Raw genomic sequence first — 23,261 nt, 5'->3', positions numbered from 1 at the left:
AGATATTTTTGTTACTCTTGTTTACAGCAATAAATGTTAGTAGAAAACAATTTGTTAAAAGAGTAAAATCTAAACCCTCATTGAACTGGTTAAGGAACAACTGAGTCCTACTGCAATGCCTGAACAATGTAATCACCTTTGAGAGACAGCATATTGATTCTTTTGTATATAGTCTCTCTCTATCTGCTGGTAGATTTCATTACAACTTGATTTGTTGGGATAATTATATATGCAAGTTACAGGTCACTTACATAATAAATACCCAATTTGGAGAAAATATGGCATTAATTACAATGCGAAACTGCATACGCTTTTGTCCATATAAAATTAGATATACTGTTTTTGTTTTTATACTGTTTTAAACATTCAAAAGGGTTTTCAGAATGCTTAATGTACTGAACAATCATTTCCAATCCTCTGTGTAAAGGCAGAATTCCCCACCAGAACCTGAATGCATCCACCAGATTTCTTCACCTCTACACCCTTCAGGAATGGGTAAAACTATCTTATATTGTAAAGGAAACAATGGCTGCTGCTGTCATCATCATCATGTATTTATTTATTTTTACAGGATTAAAAACATCCTAAGTATTTAACTGTATTAAAATCAAATTCTTGTTTTTATAAACACAAACTTAATTGGCTTTTAGGGCACGTACAAAAAAGATAGACATACAACTCTAACAAAATGTAATGAGTGTACTTGTAAACACATTCATTAATATCCTAATTTGAAAAACTTCACGATTGTTTAGCTACAAGCCCCTCTAATGAATGTCCCCAAATGGCAAAAATACTCTGACTTTTGGATATTTTATATGGATAGCTCTTCGGGACAGAGCTATCTGTATAATTTAGAACTGTAAATTGTTTCAATTTTCATTAGTATTTGTGAATATTTCAGATACTGCTAAAGGACTATAAAAATAACATCTATCATGCTTTAGGCAAGCATATTTGGTTGGAAGGCAAGATATTGGAACATAATTGGATTTTTAGCTCTTTTATGCACAAAAAAGGCTTAACCCATAATCCCCAAGAAAAAACAAAGACTACATACGTCATGGTGTTTCCACAGAGACTTTCTGTGAGAGACTGTGAACAGTGTGATGCCAACCTATGGTAAGAGAACATACACAATAAACATTAACACATACAATATTTTAACTCATTTCCTGATCATCTTGCTTGATATTTTAAAAGGTGAGCTCTCTCTCTCTCTCTCACACACACACACACACACACACACACACACACACACCCCTTCCCCTTAAGACTTTAATAATTAACAGGGAATGTATGTAACCACACAGAATTTTTAAGAGAATCAGAAATGATGGTATAGGAGAAAGGGGAAAAGAAGTGTGAACAGCATGGCATTTAAAATATTTTCCTTTAGCTGATTTTTGAAAGGTGGTCTAACATGTTTAGCTTTTATCTTAAATAAATATACTAGTTTTTAAGCTGCAAGTCCTAGATTGGCCAGTGAGAGAGGTTTTATGGCACGGAAAGTGTAAAATTATCTTGGGATGTTAGACAGACTTAGATGTTAGACAAGTCTGAATAGTTTGTTTGGAATTAATTACTGAATTATACAAACTTGATGTTTTTACCAGTTTTTTATAAACAACATAAATGTTATACTGCATTTCTACTTTATCTTGTAAACAATCCAAAAACAAAGTCAAAACCAAAACCTTACCTTCCGGCAGTGATTGTAAATGTATCCTTCTACATCAACACTAACAGCACTAGTACATTCATCCAAAATTGCAAACTGGGGTTTATGATAAAATAATCTTGCCATCTGAAATGCAAAGCAAAATAGCATTTGTGAATACAGAACCAGCACCACCAATTTCTATAATATCAGGAATTTTAAACAGAAAGCACTTAACTAAAAACTAGAAAGTTACTAAGACAAAAATATTTATCTTTAACCATTATTAGCCTAATAATGTAGACAGTATTTTAATCTTCTATTCATTAACAGAAAATAAATATACAGATACAAACAAACCCCCAGAATTTCATATTAAAGACATGAAAGATACTGCCTATCTATAAGTTAATTTTCCTAAGATTCAGATGTCAATTTAAAAAAAAAACCAGTAATAATATTTACTGACTAGACATTGATTGAGCTCCAAATGAATTGTTCTAATATACAGAATTTTGAGAGCGTGTGATGGAGACATACCGCCATTCTCTGTTTTTCTCCTCCGCTGAGCACATCCATCCAGTCCTGAATACTATCCCAGCCACCCTCACGCTCCAGAATTGGACCCAACTGGACATTGTCCAAGTACTCCTGCAGTACCTTCCAGGAGAATAATGATTATAGGTATAGCTTATATATGCTTTCCATTGTAATGACTCCTCATATTAGTGCAGGTATATCTATTAATACCATTCAATAAATATTAATTTCACTCATCCAAAATACTGGTGCTAAAGCATTTAAAATCTAACCAAACTTAATCTACTTAACTGCCACAGCAATGTGATTAAAAATGAATGACCACTTAAAAGTGCTTGAAGGAATACTGAAATTCAACAAAGTCCCCAATTTCAAACTGTACTCCAAACATCTAGCATCTTATGCCAAAGCATTTAAAAACATTAGTACTACAACTTGCAGTAGTTGGACCCATTTTTGCAAATTGCTCCATGCAGGTATGTTTATGAAGACAGTGAGGAGCTGCTTGCATAGAGTAGCTTGCAGAAACAAAGTCTTACAGGGCCTATCAACAAATAAATGGGAAATAAAGTCAGAGTTTAGCAGACAGATAATATTCTCAACATCTCTTGGCATGTAATGCTAATGGGAAGATTATAAATGTGTGAAGAAGCAGCCATTCAGTATGGCATAGTTAAAGGTAAACTGATAAGGACCCTGGACTGGTTACAAATTTAAGTTTACCAAATAACTTACAAGAAAAGGAAAGGTAAGGTAAAAGAAAGCCTATTATGCTGCAAAATGTCTCAGATGAAAGGTTTTTAGGACTATCAATTTTATTAACATTTTAAGTTTGTATTCAATGGGGGGGTGGGGGGGTGGAGAGGCTTAAAAAGGGTTTCAGAACAGGTCTGTAGTTTGGAAAAACCTGGATTTTTTTTTTCCAGAATATAGCAAATATAGCAAAACATCCCTAAATGTAAAAATAAAAATCCAGAAAAAGACATGATTCTAAATAATGGTCACTGAGATGATTGTTCTTACCTGGTCAGATATCCCCTTCCTCCTCTGGTCATCTAAGGTATCTGGATATATTACTTGGTCTCGGAGTGTCCCAAGGGTCATATATGGTCTCTGGAATTCAGTTGCAAATGGTAAGTACAACATGACAGACCTTCATAATAATCAACAAATACAGGCGTAAAGGTTGGTATTAAGTACTATCATACTTTGCTTTACCTGAGGAACATAAAACAACTTTCCTCTTTCAGGTTTCGTCAGTCGTCCACCAAACAGAGGCCACAACTGTAACAAAAGAAAAAGAAAGCTTTAACATTTGGAGAAAAAATTCTTTTAAATTAAAAAAAAAACCCCCAAAAACCCAAAAACTGATATTAGTGTAGCCTTACCTCACCAAGAACACGGAAAAGTGAACTCTTCCCACATCCATTTGGCCCACAAACCAGAACATTTGCACCAGATCGAACCTAAAATACAAATCAATGTATGACACTATTAATGAAATGTAAAAAGTCTGCATTGGTCCTGAAATATGCCAGGGTTTCCATAGGGATGAGACCATCCTTTACATAATAAACTCAATTTTGGTAAACTAAAGAAGTCCAACTGACATTTTCCATGTACAGTGTGATGGTGGGGTAAAATTATTGCACACTTTAAAAAAAATGCAAACTATGAAATATTAATGCGACAAGATCAAGGTTTGGGGGTTTTAAGTAAGATAAGTTAATTCAGTTCCTTTGTAAGAGACTAATGGTCTTTCAAGAGCCATCTTCAAGTTTTTTTCAGTTTACTAGCCTCAATGAAGGCTGCTAGCTCACTAATTGAGAAGAGTTTGCTGGGTCCCATGTAAGAAATGTAAAATTTGCATGATCCTCTAAATTGCAGGCCAAGATCAACAAGTTGTGAGTTCAAGATCACAAAGAAGTCACAGACAGGCATTACATTTCTGCCAGGAAAACTGCTGCTCTCCTGCAAGAAACTACAAGTGCACAAGAGCCCACTTAATTTTTCATAGGTGAAACATGCCTCTTCTGGGAGAAAGATCTTTCTAAGGAAGTCCTCCCTTATGGGAGAATTTCTCTCGCAAGAAATAACATTTGTATGCTCCCTTACCAGACACCCAGGTCTGCAGAAGGGACAGGGATTCTTTTCCCATCATTCTACTCCCCTCCCGTTGATCAGTCTGGGAGGCAAAGGGAGAACTGCGGCAATGTTTCCCGCCTCTTCCCCAAACTGGAGACTGCCCAATTTGGGGAATGAGATCGGGGCTTTGCCTGGATACCACCCTTCCCTCCCAGACCAGTCAAAAGCTTGTTTAAGTCTATCCCAACCATGCAGTTAGTTCAATAAAAAAAAAATATCACCCACATAAATCTATACCTCTCCCATTTATATCTTGCTTTTGTTATATGTTATCTCCTACTTTTGTGTGCATTTTGCCTGCCTGAAGTGTAAGTCTTCCATGGCTGGGACCATATCCCTTTAAATGTCTACACAGTAAGCATCACTGTCTAGGCACTATTTTATAAAGTAACCAAATTCCAGGAAAATTACTAAACTTTGAATTTACCAGGTCAAGCTGATACTGTACTTTTGAGATTAAAAATAGACAAGGAATTATTTGGTTATCATGCTTTCCTTCAAGCCTAACAAAGGTCCACAAACTTCAAATAAGGCCCAAGAGTTAACATTTGTAGTACTATACACAAAACTTAAACTTAATGTACTGGGGAGAAAATTAACATGCAACCTGATCTTCATTTATATTACCTCTCTTAAAAGTTATAGATTCTTATTTTACACTTTAAATCACATTTGAGCATTTCATTACCTTTCAACTTCATTACAATTTTGACAGGAATTCTTGTTTTTCAGAAAGACTTTTTTATTTTTACATTAAATCTACAGCAGTAACTAGGACAGGAAAAAAGTTGAGCTTTCAGTGCCACCTAGCGAGCTTACTACATAAAACAGAAGTTATGAAACTGAAACCTGATGCCTCACTTAAGCAACAATCAACCTTAAATAATGCACCTATTTCAAGTGTTGGCACACAACCTTAAATAATGCACCTATTTCAAGTGTTGGCACACAGTGCTCCCCTCTCTGAAAGCTTCAATCAGCTGACAGAGCTCCCAGCTGTGGGAACCCATGCTGTGCCCCCCTGGCTGGTAGTCGTGTCAGCTGATCAGAGCTCTCAGCCGTGAGGAGGTAGTGGACTGTGGGGCGAAAGCAAGCTCCCACAGCTGGGAGCTCTTCCAGCAACTGGACCTCTCAGCCTCAGGGGAGAACCATCCGGTCCTGTGGCTGAGAGCACTATTAGCTAGTTATCTGATTGGAGCTCCTAGGCCTTGGAGCACACCATGTGCTAACACAGCTGAATGCTCAAATCAGGTGACAAAGCTAATAGCTGCAGGGGTGTATGGTGCACGCTGGTGGCTGGGGGCTCTGATCAGCTGACAAGGCTCCTAGCCACAGGGGCTCACCATGCACTCCCCATGGCTGGGAGCTCTGTCAGCTCATTAGGACTCAGCTGGGAGCGTTCACTGTGCTTCCCCAGCTGGGAGTTCCAATCAGCTGACCAGGGCTCCCAGCCTCCACAGCACACTCGTGTGCTCCAGAGGCTGGGAGCACTGACCACAGATTCAATTAAAAATGTGACAGCAACCAGCCACAACGTTTTTACACATATTTTGTGTAATAACTTTGTCGCTTATTCCTGGTTTTATCGCACCAGTAACTGAATGAATGTGTGGCCAGGTCACTATTTAGGACATAATAACTGGTTAATCATATCTTAAGTACAATAGGTGTCAGGGGCCTGAAAGTAGGTAGATAAACTGATAAACTTTTTTCACTCTCCCTTGTTTTGATGGGAAGGAACCTTTTTAAAAAACTGATTACATCCTAGGCTGAATTCATTACACTATGTTGTTTAAATTTTTGATCTATACCACAGCATTTCTGCAAGCATTTCTAGCTGTGACTGCAATAAATATGTAGGATGCTTTTAGTTAGTTTTAGTAATAGTTTTAGCTATTTTTAAAATTCACTAAAAGTTTTCCTTTCTACTCATGTAGATATTCACTCTTTGCATTAATTTGTGTGCTTTTCGAAGAAAATACAACACTGCAAAATGGGCAGACACGGTTGGTTTTATGAAATCAAAAAGTGTTGAAAACATACATGCATACACTCCAGTCAAAATAAGATGTGTATATGTAATGCTACAGCATCAGGCTAATGCAGGAGAACCTCAAAATGAAAGTTCTATGTTTTATTGTCAAAAGGAAGTGAAATATAGAAAGTAGAATAAAAACTGCATTAAATTTGAAACCTAGATTTGAAAAAAACCCTCGGCTTTTAAAACCTAGTATCCGGTCAAGTAATACCACTAGCAATTTTTGATAAAACTATGATTATAACATTGATAGCTGCCTGAAAAACATGCCTTGTTTCTATTTTTTCCTTTTTTCAAATTAATAGAGTAAATTTGTAGGAAAGTCACCTTAATATATTAGAACTTACCTCAAAGTTAAGATCTTTAATCAACACGTCTCCATTTGGTGTTATTAATGGGACATGATCAAACCTATGGGTAGAATTGACAAATTACTATTACTGAGTACATATATACTGAGTATGTATAGTGCTAACTTGTGAAATCCGTGGAAGCTGGATTCAAAATATAGGCAGATGACTTACAGGTGAGTAGATACGCCTAGTCATTAAACCTTGACTGCTTTGTGAAATAGATTTCATAATATATGTATTTTGCTATGCTTTTTTAATAAACTGAAGAAGTAGGATGTAATGTGACAGGCACTAACTGACAGAACAGGCCCAGGTATGTACTTATCAGATGCCCCCAAAACACTTCAACTGTATATGGAAAATGTTAGAAAGTCAATGCAGAAATTCTAGTCCGGAAAGATGAGGCTTAAGCACCAGGAAAAATAATAACCTGAGGCGATAACCTGAGAGCAGAAAAACTTACTGGAAAGGCTGGGTCTGGAGAACAGATAGTAGTAGTAGTAAAGAGTAAAATGGTTATGAACTGTTTTGTGGATTAGGAATTATGAGAAAAATCTAGTAGATATTGAACATATGGAAGTAATATAATAGCATCTTTATAACAGAGTATAAACAGACATAACAACTGTATTGCTGTCAAAGGATAATGATACAAGTTGTTACAATACAACTATTATGTTGTATAGTAGTGATTCTGTAGAGATACAAGTAGCAAAACCATTCCAAATTTAGAACTGCTTTACTCACATCGAAGTTGGGGTGATCTAGGTAACTTCTATTGCTACAGGATCATGCATATATAACAGTTAGGTATTAATGGCTGCTGTGTTTTCCCAAGTAGCAGCTCATCCTCTCTTTTTAAGTAGCTAAAATTTCTCTTTATCCAGACTTGTATTCATAGAGATAGAAAAAGTTACAAAGCCATAGTTATTGAAGTGCTATCTATACATACTTGATAAGGTTATCAATATTGATGATTTCTCCAGAACCAGGTATCAAAGGAATAACTTGAGTTCTATCTGCATCTTAAATTAATAAACAAAATAAAACAAAAACAAGCATTAGAAAGTAGGCTTATGTATATCAAGAAATGACTGTTATCAATTCAACTTGTCGCTTTTACCCTTTTCTTGTGATACCATGGTACGCTGATATTTGCCACTGTTCAACTCCTTTAATACTTGCATCAATTCTGTAATTCGAGCTGTGAAGCTGAAATGAATTAAGAATTAATCTTCAGAAATCTTATTTTATAATTTAATGGAGAAGGAAACCTCTAAAAATATTAAATTACAACTTGAAAATCATAATATTGGGAGGACTAGAATCACATTTCTGCAAGATGACTCAGAGGGCATATTTTCTGAAAGTATGTTGCTTCAAAATGTATGCGTTAATTATGTACAAGTTGATATCACAGGCCTTTAGAATATAACTGCCTGAAACAGAATTACACTAAGGACCTCCCAACTCGAATATTTAAACTCCATAACCTCTGTCATCCACAACTGCCTCTTAAATTGGTCAGATATTTTAAACTTTAAAAAGTATTATAATTTTTAATTTAAATATAGATAAATATCAGTATTCTGATACAAAATGTTAAATTGCGAACTTATTTACATACATATTATAAAACACAAATATATATATGGCTGTCAGTGCCAAACCCATAGATATTCAATAATATTTTTCTGAATAAGATGACATTTAACCTGTAAATATTTAGACTGCTATACTAAGAAAAATAAAGACAGGCTTGTTTGGTGTTAATTTATAAGTTCCATGTATAAACAGAAAATACATTGGAGACATGAGTTGTATTTATCCAAAATAAGATAACTTTGATTAGCCAATATTACTCTTACCCAGCCAATCTGGTCATTTCACGGCCTGCTAGGACTATTCTGCCCAAAGCTTGAGACATTCTTAGTAACATTCTTCCACTCTGATAATAATCCTTAAGCAGCAAAATATAAACTATGTTTAGTTATGTGAATTTCCAAAATTTAAGCAATCAGAATATTTATTTCTTATTTCTGTTCTATATTACTTACCTCCAATAGTTCTGCATGGTTACTATTTTGATGATGAGGATGAGTTAGATTCAGAAATGGACGGCTAACAACAAGGTAACCAACCACAGTGGCAAGATCTGCAAGATTTAAAGGTAAACATTTAACACAGTTTGTTATATCAGAAGAAACAAACCACTAGCACTTTGTAAATACTTACATTTAGAAATGATGGTATCTATGAAACCCATAGAGAACCGGAACAAGATGAAACTGTGCAAATGCTCCACCTGATAAAACACATGAGAGAAAAATATAAAGTACATGCCAATATTTGCTATGGTGTCTGCAATTACACCAGAAAAGTAAATTAGATTATAAAAAATTATTTGTTTTGTAATAAGTCACAAAGGCCCCAATAAGGACTGCAAACTCATTGGGTCAGATCAGGGGTTCTCAAACTGTGTGTCGCGGGCAACTTAAAAGGGAGGCGCAAACTTCCCACGGGGTATGCGCAGCGGCATGGGAAGCAGCATGCAGCGGTGGCATGGAATGGTGGATGGCAGTGGCAGCTGCTGTGTGCAAGCTCCCTGTCCCCTGCCACTGCCACCCAGCACTCGGGGTCACGGTATCACAAAGTTTGAGAACCCCTGGGTTAGACACTACATAAATACATGCAGACAACTGTCCCTGCGTACAAGTGCTTACCAACCAATCTACTAAAAAACACAAAACTGAGTAACAAGAAAAGGAAAACATATGGGTAATGGGAAAAAAGAGGACACAAGTAGCATTTAACAGGGGGCCAAGCCCCTGTTACAAAGAGTACAGAAAGAAGACCAGAAAGTAGGCCTGGCCTCTTTGAGATCAGGACCTTTTGGACCAACATGGGTCAGGTGCAGCTGAGTTGGTCACATGACTGGGAGGGGGGAGCAGCTCAGAAGGATAAAAGCTCACCCTGAAGAGGGGTTGGGGTAGTGGGGCCTTGACCAAGGAGAAGGCCGGATTGCCAGCCAGGAGGAGAGCAGACCCAGCCAGACCCTGTAAGTAGCCCCAAAAGGGGGAGAAGTTTCATTGGAGTTTTCTTTTGTTGCTGATTTGGTAAACTATGGGTTCGTGGGCCAGATCCTTGTGATAAGACTGTGTCTGTCACCCCGAGGAGGGGAAGAAGTTTATGTTGAATACTCTTTCTTTTGTTTGACAGACATTCAGTGGACTAGGAGTGGCTGTAAAGGGAGATGTGGAGCTGCAGGACAGGGTGTCCCAACACCATCTAACTTACTTCCCAGGAGGAAGCAGGGGGAGCTGCTGGTGACAGCCTGAGGGTCTGCTGCAGTGATGCAAGACTGAGTAAGGTGGCAGCAAAGTCTAGGGTCTTGGGTTCTAACCCCCAGAGGGGTAGAAACCCTGGATTAGCCAAGAGCCTGAAACCCTGAACTGAGAGGCATAGATTTAGGAACCAGACTGCAAGACAGAAGGAAACTGGTGAGGCAATGGTCTAATCAGAAAACCCAGGACAATACCCAACACTAGGAACCCCACCAGGCAGTGAGACACAGCTTCAAGTCCCTCCCCCCCCTCTACTTTGAGGAGCAGTAAGACCTCCCGTATTAATGCTTTTCCCAACAAGGGGTGGCAGATGAATGGGACTGGGAAGACTGAGTAGGGCAGGGAGGCAGGACAGGCTGCAACAGGTGGAGGGATCCCCTTCCCCCTGCCACAAAGTGAAATAAAGATCATTTTTGGGTACAGTTGCTCTGGCTTCAAATAATCAGCAAATGTGAAGTGAGTAAATAATAAGCTAAACCTAAACTAAAACACCTAGGCATAGTTATTGTCTGATATTTATATACTGTTCTATAATAGGTATCACAACTTAAATTCCTCCTCCAGGCCATTTATGGAGTTGATAATGATTTTATTGGCTGCCTCTCCAAGATGGTACAGCATGCAAGGAGAATAAAGTATGGAGGTGTTTTAAAAGTAGACAGACAACTGCTGAATTTAGCATAAACTAGCAGAGCAAAGAAAAAAAGAAACAAGAGTAGATAGATACTGGAACAAATAGCTGAAGACTGTGAAACTGATTACACATATTTAAGATGTGATCTGATGGGAAAGAGACAACTGGCAAATGGATTCAATGGTAGGAAACAGGTATATTACACAAGCAGAATTACAGAACCAGGAAGAGAGCTATAGCAGCAGGGCTGGGGTTTTTTTAATGAACCCAAGAGAAGCAAAAGGGCAAGAGGTTCAACCAACCAACATGGGAAATAACAGCTGACTAAAGAGCTTCAGGAGAAGTTTTTTAATATTACACTTTGTGTGCATTCCCCAGTGTGTTTCTGTTATGAGCAAGAAAGGCCCACTGCTTTCACCCTTTTCTTCACAGCCATGGATCCTATTCTTTTTGATGAATATACAATAAAAGCTGTGTTATCCGGCACCTTACCATCCGGAATGCTTTATTAACCGGCATCTGTCCCACCATGGCGCTTCCCGTTTGCCGCCGTGAGCCGAGTTCCATTTCTTCTTTGGGCACCACAGCCCAGGAAAAGCAGCATGCACAGGGCCCCCCTCCCCTGTCCCCTGGCTCACTGACGCCAGGGGATGAAAGCCTTGGCACACCAGATGTGGCGGGAGGGGTGGTGGTCTGAACAGGCAAAGGCACCTCCAAACCACCCGGCTGGAGATGAGCATAACTCTCAGATAGCCAGCATATTTGATTAACTGGCACCCCCCATTTCCCCTGGATGCCGGATAACAGAGCTTTTACTGTACAACCTATCTTCCTGAATGGAATATGACAGGGGTATCAAACTCGCACAGCCCTCTGGGCTGGATCTGGATCCAGATCATGGAGCTCCTCGCAGTCTGGATCCAGATAGTGGGGCTTCTTGTGGTCCCAGATCCGGATCCACATCTGGCAGTAAGGCAAGTGGTGTCAGGGAGCCACGAGGGTTAATGCAGTCATTGTGCAGTCCTCACCACCACATACATTCCCAGTGGAGCTCTGTACATCAGATTCGGCAGCAGGCCCCAACCCTGAATTCCCAGTCCCCTCTCGGAGCCCCACAGGACAAATTCTTAGAATCCAAGAGTGATATAGATGCATGTGCACCAAAACAGCTGGTAGTGGGGTTCCCTCAAAGCCCTTTCACCAATGTAGTTCTGGCTGAAGGACAGAATGAACAGAAACAAAACAACCAGAACTTCTGAACCACCATGACAATATTCCCGGAGGGCTGGAAAAAGGCCAATGTGGTCCCTATTTTCAAGAAGGGGAGGAAGGAGGATCCGGGCAACTATAGGCCAGTCAGTCTTACCTCCATCCTTAGCAAAGTCTTTGAAAAGATTATTAAGGCTCATATATGTGAGAGCCCAGCAGGAAAAATTATACTGAGGGGAAACAAGCATGGGTTCGTAGCAGGTAGATCATTCCTGACTAATCTAGTCTCTTTTTATGACCAGGTTACAAAACACCTGGATGCAGGAGTAGGGGTAGACATCATTTACTTAGACTTCAGGAAGGCCTTCGATATGATATCCCACCCCATACTGGTGAACAAATTAAGAGGCTGTGACTTGGATGATTACACAGTCCGGTGGGTGGCAAATTGGCTAGAGGGTCGTACCCAGAGAGTGGTGGTGGATGGGTCAGTATTGACTGGAAGGGCGTGGGCAGTAGGGTCCCTCAGGGCTCGGTCCTTGGACCAATGCTCTTCAATGTCTTCATCAGTGACTTGGACGAGGGACTGAAGTGTACTCTGTCCAAGTTTGCGGATGATACAAAACTGTGGGGAGAAGTGGACACACCGGAGGGCAGGGAACAACTACAGGCAGACCTGGATAGGTTGGACAAATGGACAGAAACAATAGAATGCAATTTAACAAAGAGAAATGTAAAGTGCTGCACCTAGGAAGGAAAAATGTCCAGCACATCTACTGCCTAGGAAATGACCTGCTCAGTAGCACGGAAGCGGAAAGGGATCTCGGAGTCCTGGTGGACTCCAAGATGAACATGAGCCGTCAGTGTGATGAAGTCATCAGAAAAGCTAACTGCACTTTATCATGCATCAGCAGACACATGACAAACAGAACCAAGGAGGTGATACTTCTCCTCTATCGGGCACTGGTCAGACTGCAGTTGGAATACTGCGTGCAGTTTTGGGCGCCACACTTCAAGGGGGATGTGGATAACCTGGAGAGGGTCCAGAGAAGGGCCACTCATATGGTTAAGGGCTTGCAGGCCAAGCCCTACGAGGAGAGACTAGGGCACCTGGACCTCTTCAGCCTCCGCAAGAGAAGGTTAAGAGGGGAACTTGTGGCTGCCTATAAATTCATCATGGGGGTGCAGAAGGGAATTGGTGAGGCTCTACTCACCAAGGTGCCCCTGGGGGTCACAAGAAATAATGGCCATAAGCTAGCAGAAAGCAGATTTAGACTGGACATTAGGAAGAACTTCTTCACAGTTAGAGTGGCCAAAATCTGGAATGGGCTCCCAAGGGAGGTAGTGCTCTTCCCTACCCTGGGGGTCTTCAAGAGGAGGTTAGATAGGCGTCTGCTGGGGTCATCTAAACCCAGCACTCTTTCCTTCCTATGCAGGGGGCGTCGGACTCGATGATCTACTGAGGTCCCTTCCGACCCTAACATCTATGAATCTATTAATCTATTCCTTAAAATGTTTACAATTTTAAAAAGTTAGCATTTAAGATATTCAAATCTTACCAGTTTATGAAAGGTTTTATGAATGGTCTGTTTTTCTCTTGCATTCCCATTATAAAAAGCAATTTCTTCACTAAAAGATAAAAAAAAAATATATATTTAATTTCTTTACACAAACATTCCACAAGACAAAGGCTTAGCTATAAAAATAAAGTTTTAGAAAACAGCTCCATTTTAAATTAACTTGTGAACAAGGAGGAGTTTAATATTACCACAAGAAAATAGTAGGACATAGTTTGTTCTTTAAAATGGGCAATGAAATGGAATTTTCCCACTAGCTGGTGGTCTGCAAAATTATGAAATCTTGAAATTTTGAAATCTTGGTTTCAAAATTAATTAATTCTGCTAGATTTTTACAATTTACTCAAATAGTTTTCTTCCATCTGCTTTGTAGGACAATGATATTGCTTACAAAAAATTTTCTATTTACAGTTATTCTCCAAACAAATCCATACCTATTTGTGATAAGACGCGAGTTGACATATCTGTACTCTCCTTCATATTTTTGTTCAATAACGGTCATCTTACCAATGGGTCTCCTCAGACGTGTGAGGAAAAACCCTGAAACAATCAAGTAGGCCATCATGGTTGCTGGACCCTATAAATAGTAAAGAAATAAATAAAAATAAAGACCCTACAATCAAAGGGTCTCACATATTCCAGCTTTTACACACCAAATGAACTATGCCCATCAGAGGCTCCTTTAATTCTTCCATTCCTTTTCACAAGCTGCCTTTGGGCACTCTTCTAATCCCTTCTATTTCAGCAACTCCTGCAACTCACTCAATTCCCCGTCATGCTAAGGATTCTGTTTCCCACTATCCTCCTTCAATTTTCTACCAGCCTCATATCCACCCTTCTATTCCTGCTTTCCTCATCACCGCCATTTCCCCCCATCATTCCTCTCCAAACCACTGCTATGCTCCCTTCCCCCCCACCAAGTCCCTAGTGACTCCATCCTCCAACCTCTCTTGATTTCTCCCCTCTCACCTATCCATTTTCTAGGTCATCATTTTACCCATAACATTCTCAGTCTTTATTCCCTCCCCCCCCACAAACAACTTTTACTGTTTAAGCAGATTTGAAATTTCGGATTTAAACCACTTAACACTATTACAAAATACCCCCTAAAAAGGCACTTTCATTCTTCACATTTAGTAAAAAGTATAGTAAACAGCGCTAGCCATTAAGGAAGCGACACTTGACAGCAATTGCACAGTGGAATGCAAGACTTATCGCTTCTTTGTTGTTCTACGCATAGAATAACTATAGTTGTATCTCAGATGCAAACTGTTTACAAGTAATCTTGAGACGGTAAAATAAATATATGAGAGCTTGTATTCATTTTTTTAAATGTTTTAAGAAATCTAAGATGTCACTTCACTTGTATCCTTATTATAAAATGTCCTAAACTCTACCTAAGAAATAGCTTAGCTCTCCTTTGTTGGAGTAATTTGCATAGAAATAGGAAACACATTTTTGCTGAACGTAGGCTCCCTTGATACAAGACCTTGATCCAGCTACAAAGAGTACTACATTAAAATGGGACTTTTGTGTAACCGCTGAAAGGAAACAAAGAACTTGTTTGTCTTTCTAGAAGTCAGCTATCTGCTTAAATGTGATCAGAGAATTTGGAGACTGTCTATTTTATTTTGAAACAAAACAGAAACCTTTAACTACATTTCAGAATTAGCATGAAAGCAAAACAGATTATATCTTTTCTTTCTTTTCAAATAATGAGTGATCCTAAGATTAGTCATTCAATATGCAAAGAGACAGAATAGCTAGAAAAATTAGGGTTTGCTTACTTAAATATAAACAAACAGCATAAACCCAGTTAATTTACCTGAGCTCCAATTGCACTTGTTAGCTTGAAGATATACAAAAGTATATCCAAAAATGGCTGTAACAAAAAGGGGACAGTATTAGAATACAGAGAAAGAACATGTATGTAAAAATCCAGAAGAAACAGATATTCCTGCATATTAAAATTGGCACGTGTTACAATTAACATGCTACAAACCAAAGACTCAGATTAACTAGACTCCAGAAACAAAAGCAATATCCTAATCTGCCTGACAGTTCAGCTTGATATATGCTCAAAAGAATAATGACATCACATAAGTTTAATACTCATTTTCAGATTATCTGTAAAGTATAAACATTTTGTTAAGGTTATTATATGGCATTCTTTTGGCTCAACTGCTGAGCAGAAGTGGGCAAAATTCCATTCTTACAAAAATGATCCTTCAGAATAGGGTGCATTGGATGGAAGAAATGGCACACAGATAGCTATGCATTTGGCATAAAGAACATGCTGCCTGAAGGACAGGATAGATATCTTACAAAAGACTGTTGTAATACTACTGGATGCCATTCATCATGGTTGACATTTTCAAAGTCCAAACATCTTAAGCTCAGGTTCTGTTGCCAGCTACTATATAGGTATGCTCTAGTTCTGAAAACCCTGCCTTTAGGGAATACAGACCATGCATTAAGAACTTTAGTCAGATACATCTGCTAATGTATTTAGGCTCTAGAAATTAAGTGTGCCTGTCTGCTTGCATAAATTTATAAGGGTATCCCTTGTGCATTCAATACTCTACAAAAAAAAATTAACCCACCATTCATGAATTATTGTAAAGATGCTTAAGAGTGGTCAAACAATTACTATATGCAATAGAAGCCAAAGTGAAAGGGATTTTGCTATTAATACACACATCATTTTTGCTAACTTCTACAATGTAAAAATAGGATAGCCTTCTTGTAATGACCCATAAGTGTCAGAACTGTGAAATCAAGGTCTTAAGAAGTTAATATTCTAGAACAGTGTTTTTAAACTTTTTTCATTTGCGGACCCCTAAAAAGTTGTGAATGGAGGTGTGGGCCCCTTTGAATTGTATCTGCGGGTATTCACAGAGTTTTGAGTGATCATAGTCATATTTTGCAGACCCCTTAAACACAGTCTGTGGACCCCCAGGGGTCTACAGGCCACAGGTTGAAAACCACTATTCTGGAAGGTCACCTACCTAACTTAGAATCTTACTAAGCAGAGGGAAGGAGAGAGGGAACAGCTCATTTCTTGTAAATGTATACGATGAGTGCAGTAAGTTAGACCATTGTTACACATTATTGATGTTTTCCCCCACCTCTAGTTTGAAGGTTCATACCAGGAGAGGTATGAACTGCAACTTAACTTCAAAAGTACTGCACAATAGCAATGTATGTAATAAACATTCTAAATTGAATACAAAATTCTCTTGACTTATTCTCAGATTAGTATAACTATCTTAGAATCAACGCAGTTAACTGCACTGTAGTGTACATGCTTGCATTTTAAGAAAATAATCAACTGAATGCCTGTTTCCTTTCAATTGTCAGGATAGGATTTTTTTAAAATATATTATTTCTAGCCTCATTATTAATATGAAGTATAAAACAATGTCAGGTATTTTAGGAGATTTGTTTATTTTGCCTGCTTCACTCAGCTTGGAAAATAAGAAAAGGTTGAAAACCACTGTTCTAGAACATTAAGTGCAAAAGTAAGTGATAATGGGCAGAGGTAGTGTTCATCTTTATATGACTTCTTGCATATAATTAAACAAAAATGAAATGTTACCAGTTTCTAATATTTGGGTTACAAATACTACAAGGAAATGTTCTATACATTTTTGTTAAAAGAAAAGCATGTTTGTAAAAACATTTATGATGATGTTGGAATTTGAAAAATACATTAACCTTCTACACCTACGTCTGAACTAGATGACACCATTGGAGAATCATAAGTACTATATTTATTCACAACAAATCCACCACTGCCTGAACAAACAGTTATATAGAAGTAAATTTCAGAAATCTATTTTTTCAAGACTATTTTTTTAATGAGAGCTATAACAATGTCAGATGAGTCTATAGAACGAGAGCTCCTACATCACCTCCACAGCTAACTTGTTGAATAGCAAGTCACTCTAGTACATATTTGAAGCCTGCTCGCCCACTAATTTGCATACAAAGAAAAACTATTAATATGCCTACAGGATATTAAACTATTAATATGCCTACACTGTTATTCCTCTACTCCACAGCCAGACATCATACCTGAAACACTTAGGTATAGAGAGGAAAACACCTTGTTTACCTTCTCCTGATCAGATTATGTATACATAAAGTCCAAGAGAAACTAGCAAACTTAAAATGTGAATTTTCTTTCCCATCAGCTTATTTATAAGACCACTGTCCCTCTTATGCTTTCAGCTGACATATAAAAATATCAAAAGATAACCAAAGGAAAGTAAGCTACAGTTTAACAGAGGGACATGGAAGTATAAACAAATGGTAAAGAAAGCACTTTAGGCACACATTATTCTGCACAAATGGTATAGCACATTATATATACTGTAGACTCTCTTATATACAATCATTTTTATATTCAAATGATCAGCTTGAGCTTTGACAAAATTAAATACTAAACATTTATTCAATGTGATTTAATATTCCTCAACTACCTTAAATGTCTGCACGATAATCAGTGATTCAGAACGAGAACTATGCATTAAAGGTTCATTAAAGGAACTCACCTTGCTAAGGTTTGAGTACAGGTCCACTACACTATTACAGAATTTTTCCACATCCTGTGTAAGTAGTTGATCTGGATTGGCTATTCTGTTGTCCAGATTTCCCATTTTGTAATATGTGTAAGCCCTAAAACAGAAACAAAGCAATGACTAAGAAAAATCTGCACTAGGGCTTTTACTTAATTAAATAATTAAAAAAGGATTAAACAAGTAGCTGAAAGCCGAAAGGCAGTTCAGAACATTATAATGCCTGATAACAACACCATTTATTATTTAATTAGTTAAGTGTATTTCATCAGAAACTTAAAACAAATATAGCAGCCTCAGTGTTTCAAAAAGTTAGAAATGAACACTTACTGCAGATATTCCTCATAGAGGTATTTGGTAAGCCTTACTCGGAAACACAGTTTAAGTTCATTTAATCCATATTTCAGAAAGTTATTCACCAGGGAGATCTAAGAACAAATAGTAGTAAATTAATATAAACAAGCCCCCCAATTGTATTAAATGTATTGTCCAGCTTGCTTTATTACACTGGCAAAAAATTGGTTTAGCTAAACAAACTTGGTTAACTTAAATCACTCTGCACACTAAGACATAGATCAGGCAAACATGATCTCATTCAACATGGTCTCATTCAAGCCAATGACACTATGTACATACTTGAAGGCAAGCATGCGCATAGATGTTTGCAGGATCACGGGATCATGGACTATGATATTTAAAAGCGGTGAATCAAATCAATACATACCAGACATGCTGCAGCACTCATAGAATTTTAAATGGATTTTAATGTGTCAAGATACCTTTTTTAAAACGTTGTTCTACAATCAAACTTTTCACTCTTGCAATCAGTTCTAAAATGCATTTGGCCTCTCACGACTCCCACCTTAAAATGTTATCATCTTGTTTTGCAGGGTATTTTAAAATTTAAATACATTTGTTAGTTTGTATAAAATGTCCCCCTTTCATGCTGGGGTTATTTGAATAACACTTTTTAATACCCCTAACACTTGTAAGCAGGCTGTGAGTAAGGAAAAGAGGAAAGAAAATGAACAATTTAAAAATTTTAAGTTATTTAGAATATAGTTGCTTGTACAAATTTTGTCTTCAATTCTAAAAATATGGCATTTAACTCTCTGATCTCATGTTTTGACAGCTTACAGCAAGCTACTGTAGTTGACCAACAAGAGAGATTTTAAGTAAATATTTTAACTGACAACAGACAAAGCTGGGATCCCAACAAAGTTATGCCAATTTTACTGCCTCAATGGGCAATCAAACCTGAGTTCATATACTTGCTCATTTCTTATAGCCAGAAAATGAAACCAATTTCTAGACATGACATGCCATAAAACAGCTCATTTTTGAGAGCTTTGAAAAACCTTACTTGGAATCTCTCCATAATTTCTCAATTTATATTTTAAATTACTTTTAACAAAGAGATGGCAACAAAAAAGCACTTACAGCAGGCATTGCAGCGATGAAGTTGAACAAATATTTCTTGAAATCTTTTCTGCTGCGACCAATGATAGCACTGCAAACCACCACATGCTAAATGTTAGTTGCAAAAGAAGCAAAACTTATATACATCAGTGTATCCAAAGTTGAGCGTGAATGGGCAGGCCAGACTATGTCATGAATCACAGGGGAAAGAAAAGGATTGCTATGGAAACCTGTAGTACCAACCGTGGTATTAACCAAATGTGATAGCTGGCTTGGTGAAAGCCATTTACCTTCTCTTCCTTCTCCTGCTCTGACCATATCACAAATGGCTACAGAAACAACTATTGTATACAGGTTTGCAGGTTGCCATCCTCAATGGCATTCAGTTGAGCCTCAGGTAGACTTTATGCCTTGGGTAGACTTCATCACTCCCCCACAGCATCATACAGATTTTGGGTAAGAGGAAGGAAGAAACAAAGCCAAAAGAAGAAAAAAAGTAAAGACAGCAAGAAAAAAATAAGAGAAGGGGCAGAAGGAGGGGTGTGCCTGTCCCTCTTGGCCTGTGCATGAAAGATTCAAAGAATGGAACAGATGAGACCAAAGATAATATATTTTTAAACCATGATAGAAGCTGAGATGTGAAGAAGAAAATGAACAGAAAGATAAAACTGGGTGAAGAGGACAGAATCATCTGTCAATCCACTGCAACAGAGAGGATCATCCACCGCAATATTTGCAATCATTGCTCCAGTAACCAATGACTTGAAGCAGAACTTACCAAAGACAAAATTCTTTAGACTTAAACATAAACTAAAAGAGTTACTGATCCTAATTCAATAGAAGTGTTTAGTAATGGTGTTTTACAATTATATCTGACACCTGAAAAACCTGCGTATATCTTTGCCAGCCAGTTTATGAAGTATATTATCCATGTAAATCAGGGGTGCTCAACCCCATATTATCTGGCCCATGGGGCAGGCTCAGAAATGTGATGGTGGGAAAGCAGTGTCACCACTCCCCTGCTGCCAGTGTCCCAGACCCAAGATGGGGCCACACCCAGCATGAGGGGTGGGGAGAGGGCAGTGCCAGGCTCCAGGGCCCAATCCTGAGATGCAGGGCTTGATCTGGCCCATGGACTAGCTCTGCTCCACTCATGAGGCCCGTGAGGCCAAAAGATTGGAGCATCACTGATGTGAATGAACCATAAAGCCAAAAAAATCCCACAAGAGAGACAACTTTGTATCCTTTCTTAATCTCTTATTCTGTTAAGATATAAATGGTGCCAAACTTTTTTTTAAAGAAGAGTTTTTCTTTTATAGATTTGAAAGATCAAGAATGTTGGGTCCTCACCTCCCTAACTTTTTTAAGATTGAGTCCTTGGTTCAATCATAGAAAAACCTAAATATAGTGATGGCTTAAAGAAAATCTGAGTTCTAAATCTTCAGGTGCGACTTCAAACACTAGAGTTCACACTGCAAAACCATCTCTGTGTGGACCGCATACTCCAGTATAACAATGCCTTATTTTTTTGTTTAGTTGATTTTACTTTAGACAGTGTTTAAGTTGATTGAAAAGAGTCACCCAGTCAAAAAATAAGCAATATTATTTTCTCCTCAGTCATCTTTAAGATAGCACTGTATTAAAACTAATCTCATCCTTCATGCTGAGGTAACTGGTAGAGAAAGTTATTCTTTACAAAATTTCCTGATACTACAAAAATAGAATTAGAAGCACTGAGTTCATGTATATGGATGGGCAGGACAAATGAAGTAGCTCCTTGGATTCTTCAGGTAGTAGCATTTAATCCAAAGGTATCACCATTCCCTAGCAGAGAGTTTAGAATGGAAACTAGACAGGAAAGGTGACAAGAGGACAAATAAAAAAAACAGACGATGGTGCACCCCCTACTCAAAATTTATCAAAAAGTTAAATATTTTTAGGTTAATCTTTGAAAACTATATTCAAAACCAATGTTTATTTTAGTTCAGCTCTTTGCCAAGAAAGACAAAAGTATAGATTTTTATTTTGGAAGACACAGGATGCAAGAATCAACCATCACTAACCCTATTTCATGCCACCAACAAGCACACAGGTTCCAAAGCAAAAATGAAAATTAAGAAATAGAAGCACTGGAGGTGGTTGTGTAATTTAGTTGAAGCTGTTCAAACTAAATTTATTAACAATTTGCTCCAGTACTGCACCATTTATGGAACATACAGCATATGTGAGATATTGTGCATGCTAATATTTTTCAACAACAGTTTACCAGTGGAATGGCAGCTATGAATTTAAAAAAGTATTTCTTGAATAGTGGTTTATCTCTGCTTACGATTGCACTGCAAAAAAGAGAAAATTGTATATAATTCAGCAGCTATACATATTTCTGACTATGCTGTTTGACTTACTGTATAGCTACACAGCTGAAAAGCACTAGGAAATACATTTTTCTGCAGAAGTGTAACAGAAACATTGACTTCACTCTTTGCAGAAAACACTAAAGTAGTATAGTCCTCCAGCTTGCTCTCTGTAAAAATAGACACTTTCTATATCACTGGACAAGGGAAGTTTGAAAGGAACAAAGGTCCACAAAGGAACACAAGCAGAGATCTACAGCAGGGGTCGGCAATGTTTTTTGGCCAGAGCACGAAAAACACCCACAACCTCAACTTGTAAGATGTTGGTGTGCCAAGGGTAGATGGCAGGGGAACTGTGAGGGGCCTGATCCTTGTTGCAGCAGTTCAGCCCTGACCCCTTCTCTACCATCTGCCCTGAGGCATGCGTGTACCCTTCACCAGCCATGGGCCAGGGCTCTGCAGACCCCAGTACAGCTTCTTGCAGTTTCTCACAGGCTCTGGCCAGGCCCCTGCTGTCCATCACAGAGCCCAGGCTTGTAGCAGCAGGCAGCAGAAAGGCTACAAAAAGCTGTACCAGGGTTCAGAGCCATGGCTCAACTTGTTGCTGGTGGCAGGTGTATGCATATGCCTCAGGGTGAATGGCAGAGAAGGGGCTGTGGCTGTACTGCCACAACAAGGATCAGGCCCCTTGTGGCTCCTGCACGGTCCACCTCAATGTGTGTACGCCAAGCAAAATGCTTTCACATGCCAAGTTCTGGTTGCCGACTCCTGAGCTACAATATAACAGAAGCTTACTTCAATTTAACAAAAAAATATATTTAGGTTCAAAATTATCAAACTCAGACTTAAAAATTAAGCCTTCTTTCCATGTAAAAAAATAATTTGTTTTTTCTTTTAAAATTATAATGTAATTACTGCTATAGAGGTTTATGCCATTTTACATTATTTTGCTAAGATATTTTCTTGTTAGCAGTCATCTCTTTTTCCCCACTCTCATGATGATACTGTTGAATATAAGCAGCAAGACAACATTTAAAAAATTATCAGTTAAGTAATTCAGATACCTTTCAATGACTGTTCCATTCTGAATCATCCAAATATCACAATAAGTGCGCAGTATCAGCATAACAGCAATCAGTAACAAATAACCTGTCTAGTACAAAAACAAGCACATTTAAAGAATGTTCAGTAAACCACTACACATGAAGTTAAAAGTTAACCTAATAGAAAATTGCTAAGAAAGAAATCTTTCACTGCTTTATAAGAGGAAATGCTTACTTTATATTGCAAATTCAAAAAACATACTGCTTTCAAGAACAAAAATGATTGCTACAGATGCTATAAGGAAGTTTGCAACACAGGTTTATTTCTTACTTTCTCAAAACTAGGGGCTTAGACATACATCCAT

At 38.1% G+C, this 23,261-nt stretch overlaps 1 protein-coding gene across 2 annotated transcripts in view; it reads right to left on the bottom strand.

The window, feature by feature from the left end:
• ABCD3 (ATP binding cassette subfamily D member 3) overlaps window positions 1-23,261 on the bottom strand; it is a 65,205-nt gene that overhangs the window by 12,794 nt on the left and 29,150 nt on the right. For both annotated transcript variants that reach the window (XM_019479066.2, XM_014599746.3), the window contains exons 4-22: window positions 22,918-23,006; window positions 19,521-19,590; window positions 18,411-18,508; window positions 18,057-18,180; window positions 15,326-15,382; window positions 13,935-14,077; window positions 13,483-13,552; window positions 8,972-9,041; window positions 8,794-8,891; window positions 8,605-8,696; window positions 7,860-7,948; window positions 7,689-7,761; window positions 6,731-6,794; window positions 3,589-3,666; window positions 3,419-3,484; window positions 3,224-3,313; window positions 2,201-2,320; window positions 1,703-1,807; window positions 1,061-1,117 (exon numbers count right to left, since the gene is read on the bottom strand). In XM_019479066.2, the coding sequence (XP_019334611.1) occupies window positions 1,061-1,117; window positions 1,703-1,807; window positions 2,201-2,320; window positions 3,224-3,313; window positions 3,419-3,484; window positions 3,589-3,666; window positions 6,731-6,794; window positions 7,689-7,761; window positions 7,860-7,948; window positions 8,605-8,696; window positions 8,794-8,891; window positions 8,972-9,041; window positions 13,483-13,552; window positions 13,935-14,077; window positions 15,326-15,382; window positions 18,057-18,180; window positions 18,411-18,508; window positions 19,521-19,590; window positions 22,918-23,006 (1,653 nt within the window). The remainder of the gene's footprint in view (window positions 1-1,060; window positions 1,118-1,702; window positions 1,808-2,200; window positions 2,321-3,223; window positions 3,314-3,418; window positions 3,485-3,588; window positions 3,667-6,730; window positions 6,795-7,688; window positions 7,762-7,859; window positions 7,949-8,604; window positions 8,697-8,793; window positions 8,892-8,971; window positions 9,042-13,482; window positions 13,553-13,934; window positions 14,078-15,325; window positions 15,383-18,056; window positions 18,181-18,410; window positions 18,509-19,520; window positions 19,591-22,917; window positions 23,007-23,261) is intronic.

This window comes from Alligator mississippiensis, chromosome 5, assembly GCF_030867095.1.
Source record: "Alligator mississippiensis isolate rAllMis1 chromosome 5, rAllMis1, whole genome shotgun sequence".
Taxonomy (NCBI): Eukaryota; Metazoa; Chordata; order Crocodylia; family Alligatoridae; genus Alligator; species Alligator mississippiensis.
The sequence above is the reverse complement of the archived record's forward strand: the minus strand, read 5'-3'. Positions and strand labels throughout refer to the sequence as shown.